At 43.3% G+C, this 23,806-nt stretch overlaps 1 protein-coding gene across 1 annotated transcript in view; it reads left to right on the forward strand.

The window, feature by feature from the left end:
• LOC144783908 (extracellular calcium-sensing receptor-like) overlaps nt 1–23,806 on the forward strand; it is a 119,255-nt gene that overhangs the window by 16,345 nt on the left and 79,104 nt on the right. The window contains exons 2-4 of the mRNA XM_078662648.1: nt 7,021–7,102; nt 14,489–14,766; nt 20,573–20,864. Of these exons, the coding sequence (XP_078518774.1) occupies nt 7,021–7,102; nt 14,489–14,766; nt 20,573–20,864 (652 nt within the window). The remainder of the gene's footprint in view (nt 1–7,020; nt 7,103–14,488; nt 14,767–20,572; nt 20,865–23,806) is intronic.

Below are 23,806 nucleotides of genomic sequence, written 5' to 3' on the forward strand. Positions count from 1 at the left end.
AACTAAATACACGGCTGGAGCACACACGAGGGAAAGGGCTGGCTCAATCACAATTGATTTTGGTCTGCGATTTTAATTGTCACTTGTGCCCACACCTGAGGGCGGCTCAGGGGGATTGGTCATCCTGTCTATTGAGGAAGGGACCAGACCTGGAGCATACCCAGGTGGGGCAGGAACTGACTGGTCTTTTATATTCCTATGGGTTAACTCACACGATGGACAGGATTCTTAATAATAAGGGTAGCCGGTTCCTCCTACATTGAAAGGGAGAGGATGCCAATTGAACATAAATTGTATTTACGTTTCCCCTTTATTGAAAAGAGGTGTATTACATTTTAATATTCAACACAGTGTGTTTAGTGATTTTAGTGCTTGCGGTTCAATCCCAACTGCCAGTATTAAACAGACTGGCAGGGGGTTCGTTGATTGCTGTGATGGACCAAGGCAGAAGGCTGAGATGAGCCCAAGTTGATACTGTTGCTTTTAATATTTCCTTATTTTATAGAGGTTATCAGGAAATACTGAAATGCTTAGATTTAGGAGTGGAAGGGGCTGAATTAATAGAGGCTTTCACAAATATTGCAAACTTGGTGGATAACTTGTTGAAGTCCCCAATACATGCGCCCAACGGGGGCGCGCCTAGGTGGTTTGATAGCTAATGCTCGTAGGCCCTAAGAGAGCTAAAAGCAGCACTTAAGCAGACCCCAAGGGACAGGCAGGGGGTGGCGGCTTGCCGTTTAATTTACAAGCTAGCTGTTAAAGGATGAAAGGGCCATTCACAGTGTGCAGCCTGGGATAAGCTCACTGAGGCGGCGGAGCTGAAGGACTTCGCCCATTTTTGGAGAGTAATTAATAACCCTTGTTTCATGGACCCAAAGAAGCTGGGGCTAAGCAATAATATTCTTCCAAAACAATAGCAGCAGCATTTTCAGGGCTTGTTTAACCACTCACATAGCCGGGATGAGCTGCAGTCCCCAACCTCAACACTAAATATTAATTCTCTGACCTTCTCCCTGGATGAAGTAAGTTTAGGAATTGAGGGTCTGGCGAGGAGGAAGGCACCCAGGGCCAGACGGGATCCCACCAGACCTCTTTTGTTGTAACATGGAGGTCTAGGTCACTCTTTTAACTAGGGTATTAAATGCAGCAATAATTTCAGCAACTCCAGCATCTTGGTCGTCCGCCATTATTGTGCCAATTTTTATGAAAGGCGATAGGGATAGCCCACAGTGCCATCGCCCCATATCTCTGATAGATGTTTCAGCGAAGATTTTGGGGCGGGTGATTTTAAACAGATTGATGGAATGGGCAGAGGCTAAACAAATCAATACGGATGCTCAATATGGGTTCCGAAGGGGTAAATCCACCGTAGATCAATGACTCAATTTGTACCTCGAGAAAACAAACAAAATCCCAACAGGTATTATTCTGGAGACAATTAAGCCTGTATGCTGAAAGCATTACTGGTACAGGAATAAGGAGACTTGAATCAATTTAGGTATTCATCATATACTTTTTACAGGAAAGAAGGGGGGGAAAAATATACACTTATAGCAGCACTGTATGAGAAATTCAATAACAACCCGATTGTACTTGGTGCTCAGGTTGTGCAGGTGACATAGGTGGCGATGCAAGTGACAATAATGGACAGCTTGAACAGCGCAAGGTGAATAATTGTGCAAAATATATACAGTGAGTAGGAACATGTGGCTCAAGAGTAATTTCGGTTATGGTAGTGACTGATTTAGATATTTAGCGATTCAAATGAGCCATTGTAGAGAATTTGCCTTGTATTGCGCTGTGTTGTATATATTTTGCACAATTACCGAATCTGTAAATTGGCCACCTACAGCACAAAAGCCTAATTCCGGGCGGTAAACGGCCGAAATTCGGTAATTTCAGCCATTACCGACCGGAATAAGGCTTCCTACATCTGGCCTTCAATTTGTTGCTCCAAGGTTCTATATGGAAGCGAGCTATGGGGATTTGTTAAGGCTACTAAATTGCAATGGAAAGAGAACAAATACTTGAGGCGTTTACTGAAGGTCCCTCATAATTCCCCAGCATTTAGCATTCACAAAGAACTGGGGGTCAAATATATCTCTGACCTGGTGACAGTTAAGCTCCTACTATGTTGGCTGAAGATTTGGATAAACATAGAGGCGGGTTTGACAAGGCTGGTAATCCAGGATTGTCTTTTCTTAGATTACGTGCTGAAAATTCCCTGGATAAAATATGCCAGGGATTCCTTTACCAAATTATGGTGTGCAGACCTGTTCACCAAACCGGACACAATAAGACCCAAGGATAAGGTTGACATCAAAGATTTGTATCCAAAGTTCGCCATGGCGCAATGTGAAGCCACTGAACTTGCTAAACATACAGTGAGAGATCACATTTTAGTTAAAAAAAAAACAGGTATAGAACCATATCTAACATTAATGGCGAGTGCATATGATAGATTTTTAATTATTCATTTTAGATTACATTTTATTCATCATCTATTGGCAGTACTGGCAGGTTTTATTGTAAATTCAGAAGGGAGAGGTCCCTGTGGCTGCGACAACATGTCTTTACAGGATACCCTTCATTTAGTCCTTCTCTGCCCATATTACGCCTACCCCAGAAAAATGTTTTTGAAGGGCCTGTTAAGAAAAGTTGGATTTCGGCAGGCACGTATAGCTTTGTTGTTTTTAAAATTGATGTATGATCTTTTTACACTCTTTTGTGTATCCAACTTTTTAAGAGCAGCTCTAAAGCTAAGAACCACGAGGGGGGACTGAAGTCTTGAGGTATTTTTGTCATCCCCGCACTACTTAGTGTTAATGGTTATAGCAGATTACTCATTTAAGGTGTTTTAAATTTGGAAGGACTAGTATTTATAGTTAGTGACACAGGGGGGAGAATGAAAGTATATAAAACATTGTTTTAATCATGTATGTGGTAACCCTCTTACAGCTTGTTTTTGTGTAATGTATCCTTGTGACATATCTTATGAATGATTTGTTATTTACATGCTTTTATGATTTGTTTATCAAATTGAATAAAGTTTACTAACTGTACACACTCAACTAAATACTAGTATTCATTTACAAATATATACACCAGGCAGATGAACATTTATTTTGTGAAATTCTGAAATCACATTTGACCACTAGTGGCTTATGAACCCCTAATTGCAATGCCCACCCACCTGCACAAGATGCAACATCACAATGTTTGGGAGTTTCATAAATAAAACAGGCCTATTGGATTTGTCAAGGGATCACCAAAGTAATATACAAGATAAGCCTTTAGGCCTTGTCAATGGGTCACCACATTAATATGTGAGGCAAGTTTATTGTCTTTGTTAAGGAGTCACCACATTATCAGAACAATAATCACACTGTTAGAAATCATCATCACTAGTTTTATTACAAGCAATGCAATGTTTCTCAATAATCATTGTAAATAAAGTATATTTGTTTGCAATGATGATTGCAAGTCAAAATAACCTGCATAAGAATCTCCTTTACATTCACCAGGCCACATAAAATACAGCCAGAGGACCAATCAATAGGTGTCTCCTCACCTCCCAAGCTGTAGAGCAAAGGCTCCAGCGTCAGGAATGTTTGCAAATAATTGGCAGACTTTCTTGGGGTCATAATTGTAAGGACATTGAACACTTAGGGTAAGTTTGTCATCTTAGAAGGGTCCATCTGCATTCCTTGCAGCAATCATAATACTTGAAACTAGAAATGGTGGTGCCCCTACCTCTCCTTAGGGAAACACAAGGAAGAGAAATGTTCAAATTAACAAATCAAGAACTTACGATCCCGAAAGGTGCGCAAGTGTCATCATGGAACCCCACATTGCAGGGCACATCCTCTAGCCCACTGATTCCCGATTGTAATAATGATCAGTGGAGAAGACTTGAGACAGTGGTGTCTGTGCTGCTGGATCTTTTACTATGTAAATTAGGGTTAATCAAGGAGAAACTCTTGATGATTGAACAGTTAAATAGTGCATTATCTAACCCATCAAATACAGGGGGGTGTTGTTTTAATTATTGTGTTCAACCATTAGCGGTGCCATCTGTTGCCCAGAGGGCAACAGAAGTGGGAGGACCTGTGACATGGATTCCACCTTCACTACCTTTAATGGGCTCTGACCCCCGATTAGACAAATGAGTTGACATGTAATGTAATGTAATGTAATTGCCCATTTATACCGCGCAACAATCGCTCCAGGGAGCATCTCGGCGCCAATCATACCCCTCAATTTAACCCTGTAGCAATAGGTCCTAAGACACATTCTAGGATTTTGGGGGCAAGGGATGTAAGGTCAGCGGAGGCAGGGTCCGAGAAGGTCCAATTGGAGAACCGTCAAAACGCACTAAGGGGAGATAGTGCGCACCAACAACAAATGAGAGGGGAAGATATATTAGTAGCCCCCTATAGTGGTGGGCTTCCAGTAATAAATCTCCCACCGGCATTTTGCCCATTTACAGTGGTTCTGACAGATGTGCCAGGAAATATTAACACACAGGAGTCCACTGTTCAGTTAATTAATAAGGTGGCGCACTGGATGTGCAAGTATGCTAGATTTCATATTAAAGATCATCGACATATTCTTATGGCCAGGAGGGTGTCTTGGATTGGCAAGTCGAGGAAAGTTTTCCCAGGAGAACGCATAATTGTTACGTTTAGAGACCCTGAGTTAGCTCATGGGATCCTCTCGTATTCAGCTGGTTCATTTGCTGTTGAGTCCGGCATTAATCCTCTGCCCTTGGGCTTCTTTTATAGACCATCGCCCAGCTTTAATTCCATACAATGCTACACAGGGCAGGACCAGGGAACTGGGTGGGGCGTTAACCAATACAATGGCACCACTGAGGGATTTGAAGAACGACATAGACTGACTAAACCACAGGGAGGGTGGCGGCAGAGTCAGTGATATCCTTTTGGCCAAAACTGATATAGCAGAGATGAGTGTGGAACGCCATATGGGGACAACATTACAATCCCCATTGGAGTGCGGGGATTCTGATTTCTTGGGGACAAATCTTGTGGGTAGGCCCGTCATCCTGCGGAGTAGTACTGGGATTGCTGATTCTATTGTGGGGAGCAGTGGGGGAGACATAAAAATTATCTTGTGGAACATAGCAGGACTGTCTAGTAAATTTGGGGAGGAGCAATGGCTCACTTATATGAGGGAGTACCACATAATATGCCTCCAGGAAACATGGGAGACAGGTAAAAATGTATTTATCAAAGGATATAAAACCTTCTTTTGCCCAGCATTTGATCAGTCTATGGTAGAGCAGAGTCAGGCCTGATCATGTTCATAGATTTGAGAATTCAGGGCAGTTGGAAGAACCTGGCATGGTACTCAATGTTGTCCAAGGATTAACATTCTCAAAAAACACCTTTATTGTAATTTTAATACATTTTTATAAGGTAATGCCAAAGGCACAGGGCGCAAGTAGTCTCCAAGAACTAAATACATGGCTGGAGCACACACGAGGGAAAGGGCTGGCTCAGTCACAATTGATTTTGGTCTGCGATTTTAATTGTCACTTGTGCCCACACCTGAGGGCGGCTCAGGGGGATTGGTCATCCTGTCTATTGAGGAAGGGACCAAACCTGGAGCATACCCAGGTGGGGCGGGAACTGACTTGTCTTTTATATTCCTATGGGTTAACGCACATGATGGGCAGGATTCTTAATAATAAGGGTAGTCCGGTTCCTCCTACATTTAAAGGGAGAGGATGCCATTTGTACATAGATTTTATTTACGTTTCGCCTTTATTGAAAAGAGGTGTATTACATTTTAAAATTCAACACAGTGTGTTTAGTGATCATAAATCACTGATTTTAGTGCTTGCTGTTCAGTCCCAACCGCCAGTATTAAACAGACTGCCAGGGCGTTCGTTGATTGCTGTGATGGACCAAGGCAGAAGGCTGAGATGAGCCCAAGTTGATACTGTTGCTTTTAATATTTCCTTATTTGATAGAGGTTATCAGGAAATACTGAAATGCTTAGATTTAGGAGTGGAAGGGGCTGAATTAATAGAGGCTTTCACAAATAATGCAAACTTGGTGGATAACTTGTTGAAGTCCCCAATACACGCGCCCATGGGGGGCGCTCCTAGGTGGTTTGATAGCTAATGCTCGGAGGCCCTATGAGAGCTAAAAGCGGCACTTAAGCAGACCCCAAGGGACAGGGAGCGGGTGGCGGCTTGCCATTTAAGTTACAAGCTAGCTGTTAAAGGACGAAAGGGCCATTCACAGCGTGCAGCCTGGGAGGAGCTCACTGAGGCGGCAGAGCTGAAGGACTTCGCCCACTTTTGGAGAGTAATTAATAACCCTTGTTTCATGGACCCAAAGAAGCTGGGGCTAAGCAATAATATTCTTCCAGAACAATAGCAGCAGCATTTTCAGGGCTTGTATAACCACTCACATAGCCGGGATGAGCTGCAGTCCCCAACCTCAACACTAAATATTAATTTTCTGACCTTCTCCCTGGATGAAGTACGTTTAGGAATTGAGGGTCTGACGAGGAACAAGGCACCCAGGGCCAGACGGGCTCCCACCAGACCTCTTTCGTTGTAACATGGAGGTCTAGGCCCCTCTTTTAACTAGGGTATTAAATGCAGCAATAATTTCAGCAGCGCCAGCATCTTGGTAGTCCGCCATTATTGTGTCAATGTTTAAGAAAGGCAATAGGGATAGCCCACACTGCCATCGCCCCATATCTCTGATAGATCTTTCAGCGAAGGTTTTGGGGCGGGTGATTTTAAACAGATTGATGGAATGGGAAGGCTAAACGAATCAATACGGATGCTCAATATGGGTTCCGAAGGGGTAAATCCACCGTAGATCAATGCCTCAATTTGTACCTCGAGAAAACAAACAATATCCCAACAGGTATTATTCTGGAGACAATTAAGCATGTATGCTGACAGCATTACTGGTACAGAAATAAGGTGGCTTGAATCAATTTAGGTATTGGATGTTATTCATCATATACTTTTTACAGGAAAGAAGGGGGAGAAAAATATACAGTTGTAGCAGCACTGTACGAAAAAGTCGAAAACAACCCGATTGTACTTGGTGCTCAGGTATGTGCAGGTGACATAGGTGGTGACGCAAGTCACAATAATGGACAGCGTGAACGGTTCAAGGTGAATAATTGTGCAAAATATATATATTATCGGACTAGATTCCACCTAGTGCTGCATTAAAGCAGACCCGCCGAGAATAGGTGTAAGAGACTTCCTGGTTCTGCTTTACGCAGATGATGCGGTGCTCCTCACCCATACCCCAGATGGGTTGCAACTTCTAATTGATGGTTTGTGGTGTTTATGGAAAATTTGTATATGTCCCCTAATCTCGCAAAATCATATGTTATGGAAATTGGGAAGAAGCAAAGTAAATCCTATAATTTCACCATAGGCTCACATACCCTAGGTAAAGTCCCAGCCTTTGCATACTTGGGCATGATTTTTGATGGAAAACTGAATTTTAAACATTTATTAGAGGAAAAGTGCTTGGCCCTGACCAGGTCTACAGGTTCTATTGCAAATTTTGCACCAAGACTGGGATGTTGGACTCCGGGCATAATCTTAAAGTTAGATAACTAGGGGCTAGATGTAGGTAATTGAAATGTACCAATTCTAAAATACCGAATTTTACTGATTCGTTTTTTTTTACAATCGGTAATTGCTATGTAGCTAAAAAATCGGTAAAAATTACCGAATCCGTATTTACCGATTCGGTAATTCCCATTCATTCCTATGGGCCTAGAGGCCCATAGGAATGAATGTGAATTACCGAATTGGTAAATACCGATTCGGTAAAATAGGGAAAGAGTCAAGGGTGGCAGGGTGTCACATTGACACCCTGTTGCACCCCTGAATAGTGCTTGTGTGCACATGTGGCACACATACATGACCTAAGGGCATGTATGTCTGCCACATGGCACTGGTGTAAATGCACAGATTTGCATTTACAGAGGTATTTGTTATTTACCACCAACTAATAGTTGGTGGTAAATAACAAATCCTTAAAGCACAGAAGCACTCTTCAAAGTGCTTCCTACGTGTCATTTACAGATTCGGTAAATACCGAATCGGTAAATGATGATTCGGTAAATACCGAATCGGATACCGTTTCGGTATTTACCGAATCTGTAATTTGGCCACCTACATCACAAAAGCCTAATTCTGGTCGGTAACGGCCGAAATTCGGTAATTTCAGCCATTACCGACCGGAATTAGGCTTCCTACATCTGGACTTCAATTTGTTGCTCCAAGGTTCTATATGGAAGCGAGGTATGGGGATTTGTTAAGGCTACTAATTTGCAACGGGAAGAGAACAAATACTTGAGGCGTTTACTGAAGGTCCCTCATAGTTCCCCAGCATTTAGAATTCACGAAGAACTGGGGGTCAAATATATCTCTGACCTGGTGACAGTTAAGCTCCTACTATGTTGGATGAAGATTTGGATAAACATAGAGGTGGGTTTGACAAAGCTGGTAATCCAGGATTGTCTTTTCTTAGATTACGCGCTGAAAATTCCCTGGATAAAATATGTCAGGGATTCCTTTACCAAATTATGGTGTGCAGACCTGTTCACCAAACCGGACACAATAAGACCCAAGGATAAGGTTAACATCCAAAGTTCGCCATGGCGCAATGTGAAGCCACTGAACTTGCTAAACATACAGTGAGAGATCACATTTAGTTTTTTTTTTAAAAACAGGGTATAGAACCATATCTAACATTAATGGCGAGTTCATATGATAGATTTTTAATTACTCATTTTAGATTACATTTTATTCATCATCTAATGGCAGTACTGGCAGGTTTTATTGTAAATTCAGAAGGGAGAAGTCCCTGTGGCTGCGACAACATGTCTTTACAGGATACCCTTCATTTAGTCCTTCTCTGCCCATATTGCGCCTACCCCAGAAAAATGTTTTTGAAGGGCCTGTTAAGAAAAGTTGGACTTCGGCAGGCACAAATAGCTTTATCTGTTTTTAAAATTGATGTCTGATGTTTTTACACTCTTTTGTGGGTCCAACTTTTAAAGAGCTGCTCTAAAGCTAAGAACCAAGAGGGGGGACTGAAGTCTTGAGGTATTTCTGTCATCCCCCGCACTACTTAGTGTTAATGGTTATAGCAGATTACTCATTTAAGGTGTTTTAAATTTGGAAGGACTAGTATTTATAGTCAGTGATACAGGGGGGAGAATGAAAGTATATAAAAAATTGTTTTAATCATATATGTGGTAACCCTCTTACAGCTTGTTTTTGTGTAATGTATCCTTGTGACATATCATGTGAATGATTTGTTATTTACATGCTTTAATGATTTGTTTATCAAATCAAATAAAGTTTACTAACTATACACACTCAACTAAATACTAGTATTCATTTACAAATATATACATCAGGCAGATGTGGCTCATGAACCCCTAATTACAATGCTCACCCACCTGCACAAGATGCATCATCACAATGTTTGGGAGTTTCATAAATAAAACAGGCCTATTGGATTTGTCAACGGATCACCAAAGTAATATACAAGATAAGCCTTTAGGCCTTTTCAATGGGTCACCACATTAATATGTGAGGCAAGTCTATTGTCTTTGTGATGGAGTCACCACATTATCAGAACAATAATCACACTGTTAGAAATCATCATCACAAGTTTTAATACAAGCAATGCAATGTTCCTCAATAATCATTGAACATAAAATATGTTTGTTTGCAATGATGATTGCAAGTCAAAATAACCTGTATAAGAATCTCCTTTACATTCACCAGGCCAAATAAAATACAGCCAGAGGACCAATCAATAGGTGTCTTTTCACCTCCCAAGCTGTAGAGCAAAGGCTCCAGCGTCAGGAATGTTTGCAAATAATTGGCAGACTTTTCTGGAGTCATAATTGTAAGGACATTGAACACTTAGGGTAAGTTTGTCATCTTAGAAGGGTCCATCTGCATTCCTCGCAGCAGTCATAATACTTGAAACTAGAATTGGTGGTGCCTCTACCTCTCCTTAGGGGAACACAAGGAAGAGAAATATTCAAATGGGCCCTTCATTGAGCATTATAGGGAGCTCCCTTGCAGAGCAGTGCATATTTAATTAATGGCTGATCCTTCATTTAAGTGGCCTTGTGGTGCTGCTGACTTTTTCTCCTTTTGTTTGGGGTTAGATGTCCTGGCCCCAACCAGGGCACCCACAGGCTGCTCCTTCCGTTGGGGACAATGGGGGGAGCCCCTAAGTGCAATGACCCCAGAACTCCGCAGGACCTGACATCCACATTTTTCTGCTCCCACTTGGCAAGAGCATTTTCTTTTCTGCTCCCTGCCTTCTGGAAGAGGCTGTGCTATCACCATTGGCACTGGGGGTGGGGGGGGCGTGGTCATCCATGCTTCTCAGGATTTTAATTTGATCACCCTGAGGGATGGAGTCACAAGGGCCATAAGAGTCTATGGTGAGGGGGCCCGTTGCAAGTCCACTGCCCATTTGAATCACAGAAAGGGCTTGCATCTTTAACTTGAGGCTTAGCCCTCCCCTCCCCGGAGGAAAATTCTTCAGCATACAGTGGAGCACAATACGCTAATTTTTTTCTTGCTTACATTTAAAGTGAATAAATATTGCAAAATGCAAATCTGGGGTCCATCTTGGCTGTTTTTCTTCAACTCTGGCTTGTGTTGCTCCTAGTGGCCAGGCTTAGTGACCAGGAGCATTCTTGTCAGGCCTCCTTAGCAGCAAGTTGGATTTTCTTTCTCCCTTCACTAGCCTTCTCCTCTTCTGCTTATGTAGGCATCTTGCATAGCCCCTCTACTACCAGCCAGCAAAACAAACTCCTGCCCACACTCTGCAGGCTCCAGTGCATCCTGTCTTGCAAAGTACTTGTGTGGATCAGTGGAGTCCAGGTATTTCCCCCAACTGGTACGCATGGGGCCTAAGAGGATCAGCACCACTGGCCAAGGAGAGATCATCTAGTCCTAGGGAGTCATTCAAAGTCCTAGGTTCATCTTTGCAGGGCATCAGGTGGGCTCTCTTTCCAGCTAGGCATCCTTTGCACCATTCTCACCTCCCAGATCCATAGTCTTCCCAACGGTCTCTCCCTTGTGCAGGGTTTTTTAAGTGGGGGTGAAAAGCTCTAGATGATTGGCACCCCTGAGCAATCCTAGGATGCTATATCATCCCTACAACCCAGCAGAGCATTTTGAGACAATCAATTATGCAACACCCTCCTTCCCCTCATCAGAGCTCCATGTGCCCACCCTGAAGTGTGACTTTGGTAGTTGAATAACCTCCCTTGTGGTCACTCCACACCAGTTCTAGGGCAGCTCCTTTTCCCACTGGGTTAGAACCCAGCTTTGGAACCAGTCTGACTAGAAAAACAATGGCGATGGCAGGCCTAGATATTAGCTACTACAGCCTGTGACAGGGAAGGCCCACTTGAAGTTAAACCAGTTACAGGGCACAGACCCCAGGCCATCATGGCAAAGAGGGAACTCCCTTTCCTCAACCAGGGGTTTTAGTCCCCTGTCTGGTAGTATTACACATCTCACTACAGGGCAGCCATCCAGCTGATAGGTGGCAGTTGAATGCATACAGTTTTGGGCAAGAAATGTTCACTTTTTTAAAATACCATTTGCCTAATAGTTAAACAAAACTTGATTTTATCATTAAATTGGATTTAAATATCTATTAAAATGAGTCCTTCAAATATTCCTCTAGCTGCTACCAATTTTTAATACAGCATTCATGAATTGTAAAAAAATAGCTCAATGGTTCCAATGGAAGCAGACAGCCCGCAGCAGTGAAAACAGCTTTTGGGGCTATTTCACTGTAAGAACATTTTCAACAATAACTTTTACATGCCCTACTTTTACCTACCATGCACCCTGCCTTCATGAGCAATAAGGCCTACATAGAGGTAACTTATTAATACTTAAAAGGAAGGTTTAGACCTATCAAAATTGTTTATTTTGACAGGTTGAATTTGCCATTTCAAACTGCTGCAGGTAAGTTAGCTGTGTGCAGCTACCAGTCTCTCATGTGCAGTGTGCACAAGTGTGCACACAGGTTTACATGGAACCAGTACGGTGCCCCTCACCATAGCTGCATCACAGTGGCCTAATCTTGAAAGGCATATACTGGCGGTAAGCATGTGCAGTTCAATTACCATTAAATTACTTTGAGTGAGACTCAGGTAGTGAGATTCACCCACAGTAAAGGTCTAAAAACCGGCGAATCAAAAACAAACAATCTTGGTGGACTAAAAGTACAGAACCCGCTATTAAACGCTACCCTAAGTAATAATCACCTATAAGATACAAGGTTTGCTATCAATAATTCTTTCCCTCCCCTTCAATAATATTTCCCTCTCTTCATTAATAATAAAATTATCACGACTCTACTATGCATTTAAGTAATTAATTTTACATGGCACCTTATACCATTAGGTATTGCTTCATACAGGAGCTCTTCATCTTATAACGTGAATCCAGGCTTCCTGTCCCAGTTATACAGGTATTATAAATAGATATCACTCCCTATTGAAAACTCTTTCTGTGATATGGGACTATAAACAATTCTGGGTCATTTGGGACTTACCACTTTTTCATTCACCCATTTTTTCCCGATTTTATTGAAATCAGCGAATTATAATAAAAAATGTGTCATTGATATACCGGCTTATATCTGAGTCTCATGCTTAAATATGTTTCATATCCCAACTACACTCTATGAGCAATACGTTTTTAATATAGATAACAGGATAACATATCACTTTCTATCGAGCACCTTTTTTCTTTATATGGCACTATAAATAACTTGGCCATTCAGGACGTATTACTTTCTATCTCTTAATTTTCTTGGTTTGATCAATATCAGTGTACAAGAATGAATTATGTTATTAAACTATCAGTTCATATATTATAACTGATGGTTATGGTTATCAATGTTAGATATCTATAGCAATAGAAGTATCCATTATCTCTATTCTTGATTGACTATAACCTCGAAGGTATACCTATTATTAGTGCATATAAATGTCCAATTTCATGAGTGCCTGCTTATAAATAATTCAGTCTCAAAGTAATACATTGTTTTGTCAAACAGTTATAGGATTATTTGTTTAGCAATGTTTTTATGAATTTTTGGAATTTTGGCCTTTTCCTGACGAAGGCGCTACACACGCCGAAACGCGCGTCCAACAATTTACAGCACTGCCACAGCTCTGTTTATTGTATTGTATTTTACGGAACATAAATGTTATGTGTATGATTTGCTTCCTATTTTTAATGCTTATTAGTAAATACTATGTATTAGATATTTGCACAGTTTTTTAAAAAATGTATGAAGAACTGAATAAAATGTTTACAGATTTTTTTATAAATTGCTCCTAGCCTATTGACTGTGTTTGTTTGACATTACTTTCATGAATTGTGAGACACATATTTTGCATTTGCCTATTGTTTATTTAACTGTCTAGGAATATATTCACATTGGGGTCGATTCCGATTCAGGAAACACCGCTCTGAATAGCCGTTCGGAGCGTTTTTTCCATACGAATCGTACCCTGCAACGTCCCCCGTACGTACAACAAAGTATGATTCGTACCAGGAGCTGGACTCTGTACGAATCGTACAGAGACCGTACGAATCAAATCCCCATACGAATCTCCCTCGGAACCCATTGTACGCGACATCTGTACGGTTCGCGGCAGGTTTTTCCGACCCAGCAAGTACGATTCGTGTCGGGTACGCACCGTACAACCCTTTCTCTACGGGAGCTGAAAACAGCCGTAAAAGCAGAGTTTGCCCCGAAACAGGTACGAAACGCCCCCCCCCCCGGGTACACACCGTACCCCATGTACGGTGCTTACACCCTGCCATCGCAGGGGTACGGGGCGGACACCCCATGATCGCAGGGGTATGCACCATACCCTGTGATCATGGGGTGTACGGACCATACGGTGTGTATGAGATTGTGAGCTTTTCCGTACGAATCGCCCTTACCTCACGTGGACCGTACGAATCGCGTCCTCATACCCCGGTCCGGATCGTACTTGTCGGATCGTATGGCATTTTTACGATTTGTACGGAGAGGGCTCCGGATACGAATCGTTCAGACGTTTTTTTCCAGGGTCGAAATTGACCCCATTGTGTTTTTCAATGTCTATTACATGAAGCCCTGACAAAGTGGTAGCATACACGGAAACACTTCTTGGCAGTAGCATTGAATCTATTTCTACGAAATTGTATCATTGAAAAATGAGGAACCTATGTTCAAAAATATTTTACATTCAAAATCATCTGATGTTTGGACTATAAAATTATAACTACATTTGATATAACAATTTTTTCTACACCACCTCCCAATCTAGCATATATAGCGGTTACTATAAAGATGAAAAAGTGATTTCGTTTAAGATAATAACTCTATACCACATGCTGACTCTTAATGTTTGTTTTAAGCACATTGGCAACTCCAGGCTTCTGAAAAGGATAAATGAATCCCTGCAAGTCCTGGTCCTAACACATGTGACTGTCTTGATGTACCTGTGGATAACTAGATCTGTTGCTGCAGTTGAACCCGTACTGGCTCGCTGTGAGCTCTTCACACCAAACATGGAGTCTTACTCCAAGGAGGGTGATGTGATCTTTGGGATTCTGACTGCAGTTCACTTGGAGGCTGTTATTCCTTCATCAAAATCCTTATTCACAGAACATCCGGCTCCCAGGCACTGCCAAACGTAAGTCATTGTCTTCTTGATAGCTGAGGTGTGTGTTTACATATTTGTGAGGTTGTAGTTTTGTGACCGTCAAGCACCTTTGCTGTCAAAAGTCTCCTAATGCAGCTTTTTTGTACTAAGTGTTTCTCAAACGCTCCCACAAAATGTAGGTTTTGTAGTGATTTTCTCCAGCAAACCCTCACCTTCTGCTGTTTTTACACCCTTTATTAAAACTTTGTTAACTTGAAGAGCAGCAAGAAGTGGGTAACGATTTGGAAATTGGTGTAATAATTGATATGAAGTTTAAAAAAAATGTTGTAATCCTTTGCTTCTCTTTTCTAGTGTGCTTCCATGTGGATATGTCTGTTGTATCCTATGCTCTTGCCAGCATACATATCATTGCTTGTTTATTTTATTGCCTATTCGTTCTCATATATCTGTACACATGCCAATGGCTCCAACTGTATCTCGATGATTTGCCTTGTTTATTGGTTGTCTCTTGTACTCGGATTCTAGCAATTCCGCTGTAGTGACAGCTGAAGACTGGGATCAGATTCTGCAAGATGCTGACTGATGGGCTCTGTTGTTTCTTCGAATAGAAAAATGTTGGGGCATATTATCAAGGAACGGCGTTAAAATTATCGCTGAGTACATAATTAAATTAATAAAACTAATTACATTGCGCGTGCTGCAACCCCATCGGCGATGCAGCTCGAGCAATGTAATTTGTTTTATTTATTTATTTATGTTCTTAGCTCGGTTCGGCCGTATGCCGGAGTTTACTACCCCCCACCCTGCCCCTCCTCAGCCCCGTCCCACCGCTCCGCAGCACTCCCTCGAGGCGCCGCCATTGGACAATTCATTAGGTTGTACTAATCCCTCCCTAGCGGAGACTATTAGGATTTTGATGGGAATTAAACGATCTGCAGCATCTGTACGTGATTCAGCTTGTGGCAATGACCAGACTGATCATGCGTGCATGAGTGCAATGAACTGGGAGGTAAGGACAAAACTTTTTTGTTGCGCAATATCAGTTGTTACTGATGTGGTTCGGGTAGTCATGTTGGTAGTTGTGCACATTTTTCTGCTCAGGGGGAAAACATTTACAAATGTAAGAAAATAGGCCACTTTATGAAAGTATGCAAGTATAATTCAAAGCCTGTGAAATCGGTCATTATTAGGAGTGAGAAAGATTAACTTTTTGAGAAAATGTAAAAAAGAATTCTGACAGTGGAAATAGAGTCAGAAAAGTAATATTGTTGTAAAAAAGGTCAATTTTCTAATGTATTCATCGTTGATGTTGAGTTAAAAATAATGGCTGACCAATAACCATGTTATCAGAATTTACTTTTAATAAGTTTTGGTTGGTGCAAGCAAAGTTTGAATCCTTCGCAGGATTATAGAGGGTTATGTTTGAATTTGCTGGCAGGACAGTTTTTACTAAATTCAATTTAGCCATCAATAGAAGGGACTTTGTGTGTTGAGGTGCTAAAGGTAGATTGGGAACAGCATCTGAAATCACAAAAATGTGAATCCGTCATTGTGCACTATTCTTTAGTGAGAAATGTATCTTCTGGCCAGGGCCGGACTGGAAACAGAAACCAGCCCTGGCAAACTGCTCGGCTGGCCCCCCTGGGGTGAGGGTGCAGCTGAACAGTTTGCGAGGGCCAGTTTCAACCATTTTTGTTGCAGGGAGCCGATATTGTCGATCCCCGGTAACAAAAACGGCCCCAAGGGGCCAAAAACCTGCCCCCACCCTAGCGGCCCACCGGGGAAACGCCTGGTGCCTGCTATGGCCAGTCCGGCTCTGCTTCTGGCCACTTTTTGGGCGCAAGTACTCATTTAAACAAAGCACCGCAAATTACAGTTGCTCGCATTTTGCTGTTCTTGTGCATTTGCAGTAATTTTTTTTATAGCGAATGGCACCATTCAAAGTAAATATTTACCATAACTGGTGCATAATTGTGTAAAGTGAAAAAGTGGCTTAATTTCGGGAATTTGGGGAATTTTGGGTAAAAAGCATAAAACAAAATTCCTGAAATGACGTAAATTAAGCCAGCATAATTTCATTTTAGCCCAGGCCTATTCTTGTGACGCTTGTTGAGTATTAGACTCATGATTTCAATGAGATCTTGGGTAAGTATGAGGAGATGTTCAGTGTCAGTGAAGGAACAGTGAGAGGATTTGGACACCATCTTGTTCTGAAGAGGGCAACATTCATATATCATATAAGGTCCAGGGTTATGGTATGGTATGTGTGAGGGGAGGCCTAAAGAAACACCAGGAAGAATTTGATGATCAAACACTCATTGTGCCAGTCAGTGCATCGGATTGGGTCACTGCTGTGGTCATCACAAAAAAATCAGGGTAAATATGGAGGCTTATCCACTGACCTGTGTTCCTTAAACCAAAATATCTTTTTCGATTGTTCTAACCCCCAAAATTCAACAGATGTTGACATTAGTTAGGGATGCTAATTATTTTTGTGCATTTGATTGTAAGGCTGCTTTGTTTGGAGAAAAATGATCCGTTACTAACTACATTCATCACTCCATTTGGCACATACATTTGGAATTGCATTTTGGTTTGGTGTCAGGTTTCAAAGACTTATGCATTGTCTTCATAAAGATGTCCCAGGGATTCAGGCTTTCCGTGATGATATTTGGTCTATACTAAAATTATTGATGAACATAACAAAATCTAGGCGAAGGTACTATCCATTCTATGAGAAAATGTTCATGTAATCCATAGATTAATGCTTTTTAGGTCTCGGCTAGCCGCGCGAAGCGCGTCTCCGCCGAGAACCTTATGTTGGCGTGTGAGCTTCCCAGGAGACAATCCTGGCCGCGCGCATCGCCTTGGAGGCGATTCCAAACTGACATGCGCACGCGAACGAGCGCTGCAGCCAGGCGCTGTCTCCTAGGAAGCTCAAACACCACACACGCACGCACATACACACACAGACACACACACAAGCGCCCACGCATGCACATACATACAGAGACCCCCCCCCCCACACACATACACACACACACACGCGCGCACACACACACGCGTGCACCCCCCCTCTCCCCCGCCGTCGCACACATGCATACACACACAAACACACACACACACGAGTGCACCGTGCACCGAGCCCCCCCCCTCCCCCTTTCCAACTTACCAGTTCAATTTAGAGGGACTCCGCTCTCCTTCTGGCGTCGCGAGACGCTTTCACTCCGCCTGCCTTCTTTTCCGGTGCAGACGGAGCCCCGCCCCCGTCACAGGTGACTTTGCCTGACTTCCGGAGACATCGCGGAGGCCATCTGAAACCGATGCAAAACGAACTCCGGTAGCCCTGTTCCAATGAACCAGAGCATGGCTTATACTTTATCCCACCCGTTTACCTCTCACGCGGGGGGGGGGGGTCGACGAGGCGCTTAAATACCTCTTGATTTTTTGCAGCGCTCAAGCATGTGATGCGGACTATAATTTAAAGGGAGGCGATAGGAGATCAGGGAGGGTATGTGCTGCTCGCAGGTGGTAGCCGGGTGAAGGAGAATTAAAGCTGCAGTGGATTGCGCCTGTACTCGGTCCACACGCAGTGAGACGTCATAGCTGTAGAAGCAGACAGGCTTATGTTATCCACCCGTAATTAGCCTCTCGGATGAGACATAGCGCCTGGAAGGTGGGCGGTGGTCAGATCAGTCTTGAGTGCGGATGCGTGATACATGTACGCCAGACAGTAGACCACCCGCCTACAGACAGAGAGGGCGGCCTTGAAAAACTGAACACCGGAGCACAGGTGACAAGCCAGAGCGGACTGTCATCACAAGGTGCACACCTACTCTCCCCCACCTCTTCTCTTCCTCCTCCAACTTAAGGACTTGTGCCATGTAGAACCGGGTGCCAGATGTCCGGTTGACCGAAGTAAAGCTCCAAAGATTAACCTAGACTGCCGGAGCAGAAACTGAACTGGAGACACCACTCAGGAGCCGGCGTGGGAGTCTGTAAACACCATCGCCAACAAATCCAACACTCCCTACCAACGACCCCTCAGAAGCATGAACTGTGAGCAACCAAGTGCTATAGCTTGCTCCGAATGGAGCGGTCGTAGGTGCACACCCTCATCCGCAGCCTGCCCCCCCTTCTTTCCGGAGCTTCGGCCCAGGCTACTACTAAATCCACAAATCACTGTCAAATTCAACTGTGCGCCCTCTCCCCAAAGCACAAGTTTGCTGAAGCCGGTCATCCTGTTCCCCTTAGTTCTTTACTCAACCACGCCCCTATTCTCGATTCTTTCCTGTTTTGAATCTGATGATTTTATTCACCCTCGCAGCTTTTTCCTTTGGTCATATCCAGCACTTTGTATTTGTAATAACTACCCCCACCAAAAAAGTGCAATAGCTCGCCCACCCGTTTTCCCCATGCATTTTGTTACATAATTGGCTGTCTTTTGTTTATATCAGCCTTCCTCCTGAACTCTGTGGGAATTAGTCTTTCTTGAGTTTTTTCCCATTTGTATATTCCTTTGTCTTGCACACTCACAAGTAAACATATCTACAGTGGGTTCCGTGAAAGAGTGCTAGACAGCATAACGCTCTTTAACACCTTGTCAGAAGTAATAAGCGCTATATAAATGCAATTACAATGTGTGTATATATATCCCCCCCCCTTTTTTTCTTCAATTCCAGGCTCCTTCCGATCTCCTCGGTGTTTTGTTATCGGTCCCACTGCTATTCCTGGCCCCCTCCTTTCTATTCTTGGCCCCCTCCTGTCCAGGCATCGGAGCAGCAGCCACCTGGGTATGTATAACCACTGGAGTACGCCATAGCCTGCGCCGTCACTCACACGGAGTCTGACAGCATACGGGTTACCTGGCAACGTGCACTGTCCTCCCCTTGTAAAACCTGGTAGCCTCCACTAGTATTCTCGTGAATACCTGACGGCGCGCACAGTTGCGCACATATAGTGTATGTAAACAATGATTGATAGCCCCAGGGAGCAAATGACACCATGCATTATTACCTCGGGCAGTACCTCACAGAATGCATTGTTGCCTATAGGGAATATGTGCAAGCATGCCACGTTAGCCCTGCACCACCCCCGGTAGTAATAGCATACGGGCTTTAATGCCTAGCCTATATTATTAGTCCCAGGGAGTACATGCAGTATGCTTGGTTGGGCACGGAAATATTCGACAGGATGCACTGTTACCGCTAGAGAGTATCTAACAGCAAGCAATGTTGCCCCCCCCCCGATCTGACAGCATGTAGTTTTATCCCCAGCCTATCAGACGCCTGCATTGTTAGTCCCAGGTTGTACATGACAGCATGTACTGTTGGTATCAGACAGGGAATATCTGAGTGTGTGCACATTTACAGCATGCCGGCATAAACTGTTAGACCGAGGTGGTGTTTAACAGCATGTTTTTACCCTACAACATGTATTGTTATTTGCTCCATTATTATTCCCAGGGAGTATCTGACTGACAGCGTTCACTGTTGCGAACACAGAGATTCAGTAAACCTCCATTTTTATCCCACAGGGAGTAACTCACACCATGCATTGTTACCCCCAGGAGTAACTCTCAGAATACAATGTCATTTATTTAAGATTTAAAAAAAAATAAAAAAAAATAATGAGCAATGCCAATAGCTCTACCTTTAATGCTGCCGAGTCCATTGCATTGTAAATGCTTGTTGTTTCTTGTGGATGATGCAAATCCTAAATAAAGTTTAAAAAATGTGCATATCAAATATGTTTCTTTCTTTCTATAAAATCTATAAAATAATAAATACTAGCCTGTTATGAGAATGAAAGTTGGACATTTCTTTTCTATTACTAGGATTAACACAAAATACTACCAGAGTGTACTTGCCATGGTATTTACTATCAGGGAAATCAATGAAAGTCCTGATATCCTACCCAACATCACCTTAGGATTTGGGATTCATGACTCATGTTCATCTGAGTTGGGTGCTATTGATGGCACCCTGCAGCTGCTCTCAGGTGGGAAGAAGACAATCCCCAACTATAGTTGTTGTTTGAGCCCAAAACTGGCTGGCTTCATCGGAGATGGGCCAACAGCAGAAGCCCTTCCTATGGCAAGAATACTTGGACTCAGCCGGTTCCCTCAGGTATGATATATGCCTATTATGAAATGTACTTTTATGGTCCATAGAATTTTCTGTCTAAGCTGCTTCTTCTAAAAATACCTACTATGCTACTACCACTTAGATTATCTTTTCATTGCCACTTTAATATGTTACTATGACCTAATTCTGCTTAGACCTATCAAAACGTGTTGCTATTTTTTCATGCTGGTCCTGCAAGACACCTACACTACAATGCTGAGTAAAGCTATATATTTATTTGCTTCTTATTATGCAAGTTAATCATGGAGGTCATTTAGATCTTGGCGAGAGGACTGACCACCATACTTTCGGAATCTTCCCTGTCTGATAGGTATCTCATTGTCTTCTATGCATCCTCTGGTGTGGCAATTGATGGCAAGCTAGTCTCATACTGTTTTTGCCCCACTCAGGAAAAGATTTTGTTTTTCAGATTCAAATTCCCTTGTCCATGTGATCATTTGTATTGTTTTCTGTTCAGGATCTGTCAGGCTGGAAGTCCAGAACACAAACAATGTATATTGGAAGGTCCTCCCTGCATAGGGTGAGGCTACTGGTGTACATAGACCAGCAGCCCTGTGGTGGTTTACAAGGTAATTTGATGGGATAGGATACTCACCAAATTATAGCAAACTCTAAATTATGTCCTTTGCTCTGTACTGTTAAAATAACCATAAAACAGGCATATGTTTTTACTGTTTCCTTAGCACCGGTGTATGGTCGATTGTCCTATGTACAATAAAAAAGTGTGATAACACGTTACTGTACATGACCCATTGACCCAACATCATTGATGAAGTAATATGATTTTAACTAAGCCGATTTATTGGCTGGCACAGATCACTCATGACACAAAAGCCCTAATATGTACTCCACTTGAATTTTGTTATTGCTCCCTAGGGGAATCCTTCAATAGACTGTATGGATCCACCCAAAGTTGAACTCCTTCTAGCCTCAGTGACTTTCATCACTGTAAACAGCCCATGAGACAAATAAAGGTAACTGGCCACTGACTGAAAGCCATGGCATGAAGAAATTTTAACCTGAACCGAAAAGACTGCAGATTGAAAGTTGGCTCCCCTTTTTTACACTCAGCCTAGTATGATGGCAGACCCTGTGTTAAGACAACCGTCGGAGGCGAGACGAAAGAGGAGAACTACAGGAACCCGGAACACGCCCGCCCGAACTACGATCCCCAGAAGGCCGTGCAAGACAGGCGCGCTGAGAGGGCGTGCCCATTTAAGGAATCAGGACGCCAGCGGTAGGCGTCGAATATTTTGAACATTTCCCCGCGAATCAGGAGAAGAGGTCGAGCGGAAGGCGAGCTCCGTGATATTCGGCGGCGTTGGACAGGAGTTGGAAGTAAACGGTGAGAAGCCTCTGATTCCCGAGACAGTGACAGCGGGGCTCCGCTTCACGCTCGGTGGAACCTTTATTGTCTACCGTTCTGCTCCGACGCTTTGTCAGTCCCCGCTCGAGGGTATCGAGCAATCCCTGAACTCCGGTTCGTTCTGACTCCTGACAGTCCCCGCTCGAGGGTTCTCGAGCTGAACTTCCTGGAACTTAAACCGTGGCCAATCCCCGCTCGAGGGTATCGAACGGACGGACCATTGTTGATCTGTGGCCAGTCCCCGCTCGAGGGTATCGAGTAACGGTCCCTGGCAGTGACCATTGTCCAGTCCCCGCTCGAGGGTATCGAGTTGAGGTCTCTTGCTGAGACACTTGGCCAGTCCCCGCTCGAGGGTATCGAGTGTGGAGTACGCTTTAGGCGTTTGCCCTCCGTTGGCCGTGTGTCAGGACTGACACGCATGCGGAGGACGATTACGTTATATCCATTACGCGGATAGAGACTCGAGTGGCATTTTCGGCCATTATTTAGCACGGGGTCCTCTTTTGGAAGGTGCTAGGACTAGCATCATTGCAGAGGACGGTAAGACGCTATCCGAACCATTGACTACTCTTGCTTTGCTTATAATTTGGCATTTCAACAAGTCTGAATAAAGAGCTTGTTACCTTCCTATATCGGACTGGCACCTCATCTGTGGGCTAACAGGTGGGGTGTTTGGGTTCTTACTGAGTTACCCGATCCCGAGGGAAAACAGGATTACACCCTGTTTGGTTGGCAATAGGGCAGACAGGACCTACTGGACACCTGCCCTGGTGGTGTAAGTTGTTTGCCACTGGTGTTGGGGGGTCTTTCTTACTATAGCACTGCAAACTGGAACAATAACAACCCTTTACACATTTGGCTTTGAAGCAGCAAGGATGAGCAGTCACAGGCTTCTCACAGCGATAGTGTGGGGTAATCAACCAACATGCACAATAAGTTATTGTTAATCAAGTGATTTTCTTTGTGGAAAAGCAATTACTTTTAGCCTCACGCCAGATCTCAGTACTATACATTTCAAGAAATACAAGATTTCAGAATGCCGCGTTTTCTAGTGTGGTGCTGCAACACCTTCCCTTCTCTATAATTACTGACTCCACCTTTGTATAGGTAATGCAGGAGTATCTCCAGTACAGTTAGATCCAATGTTCTCTCTGTAGTAAGGTAGGACAGTTCAGCAGTTTATTGCTTTTTCATCCCTATCAGATCACACAGGCTCAACATCATCTCTTACACCATTGACACCCAGCTCATACTGTTGCTGTCAGAAGACCCCTCCACCACCAGTGACAACCTCCACAGTTGTTTTATGAACGTCTCCGACTGGATGAAGGACAAGTGTATCAAGATCAACTAGGAGAAGATGAAAGTCCTCTTCTCTGGGAACTACACCTCGCCATGGAACGACACATGGTGGCCAGCTGAACTTGCCACATCCCCCACTCCAACAGACCACGCCTGCAACATCGGTGTCATCTTGGACAGCACGCTAACTATGAAGATACAGGTTAACACAGTTTCATCCGCTTGATTCCTCACCCTAAGTGTGCTCCGCAAGATC

The sequence above is a fragment of the Lissotriton helveticus genome, chromosome 10 (assembly GCF_964261635.1).
Source record: "Lissotriton helveticus chromosome 10, aLisHel1.1, whole genome shotgun sequence".
NCBI lineage: Eukaryota > Metazoa > Chordata > Amphibia > Caudata > Salamandridae > Lissotriton > Lissotriton helveticus.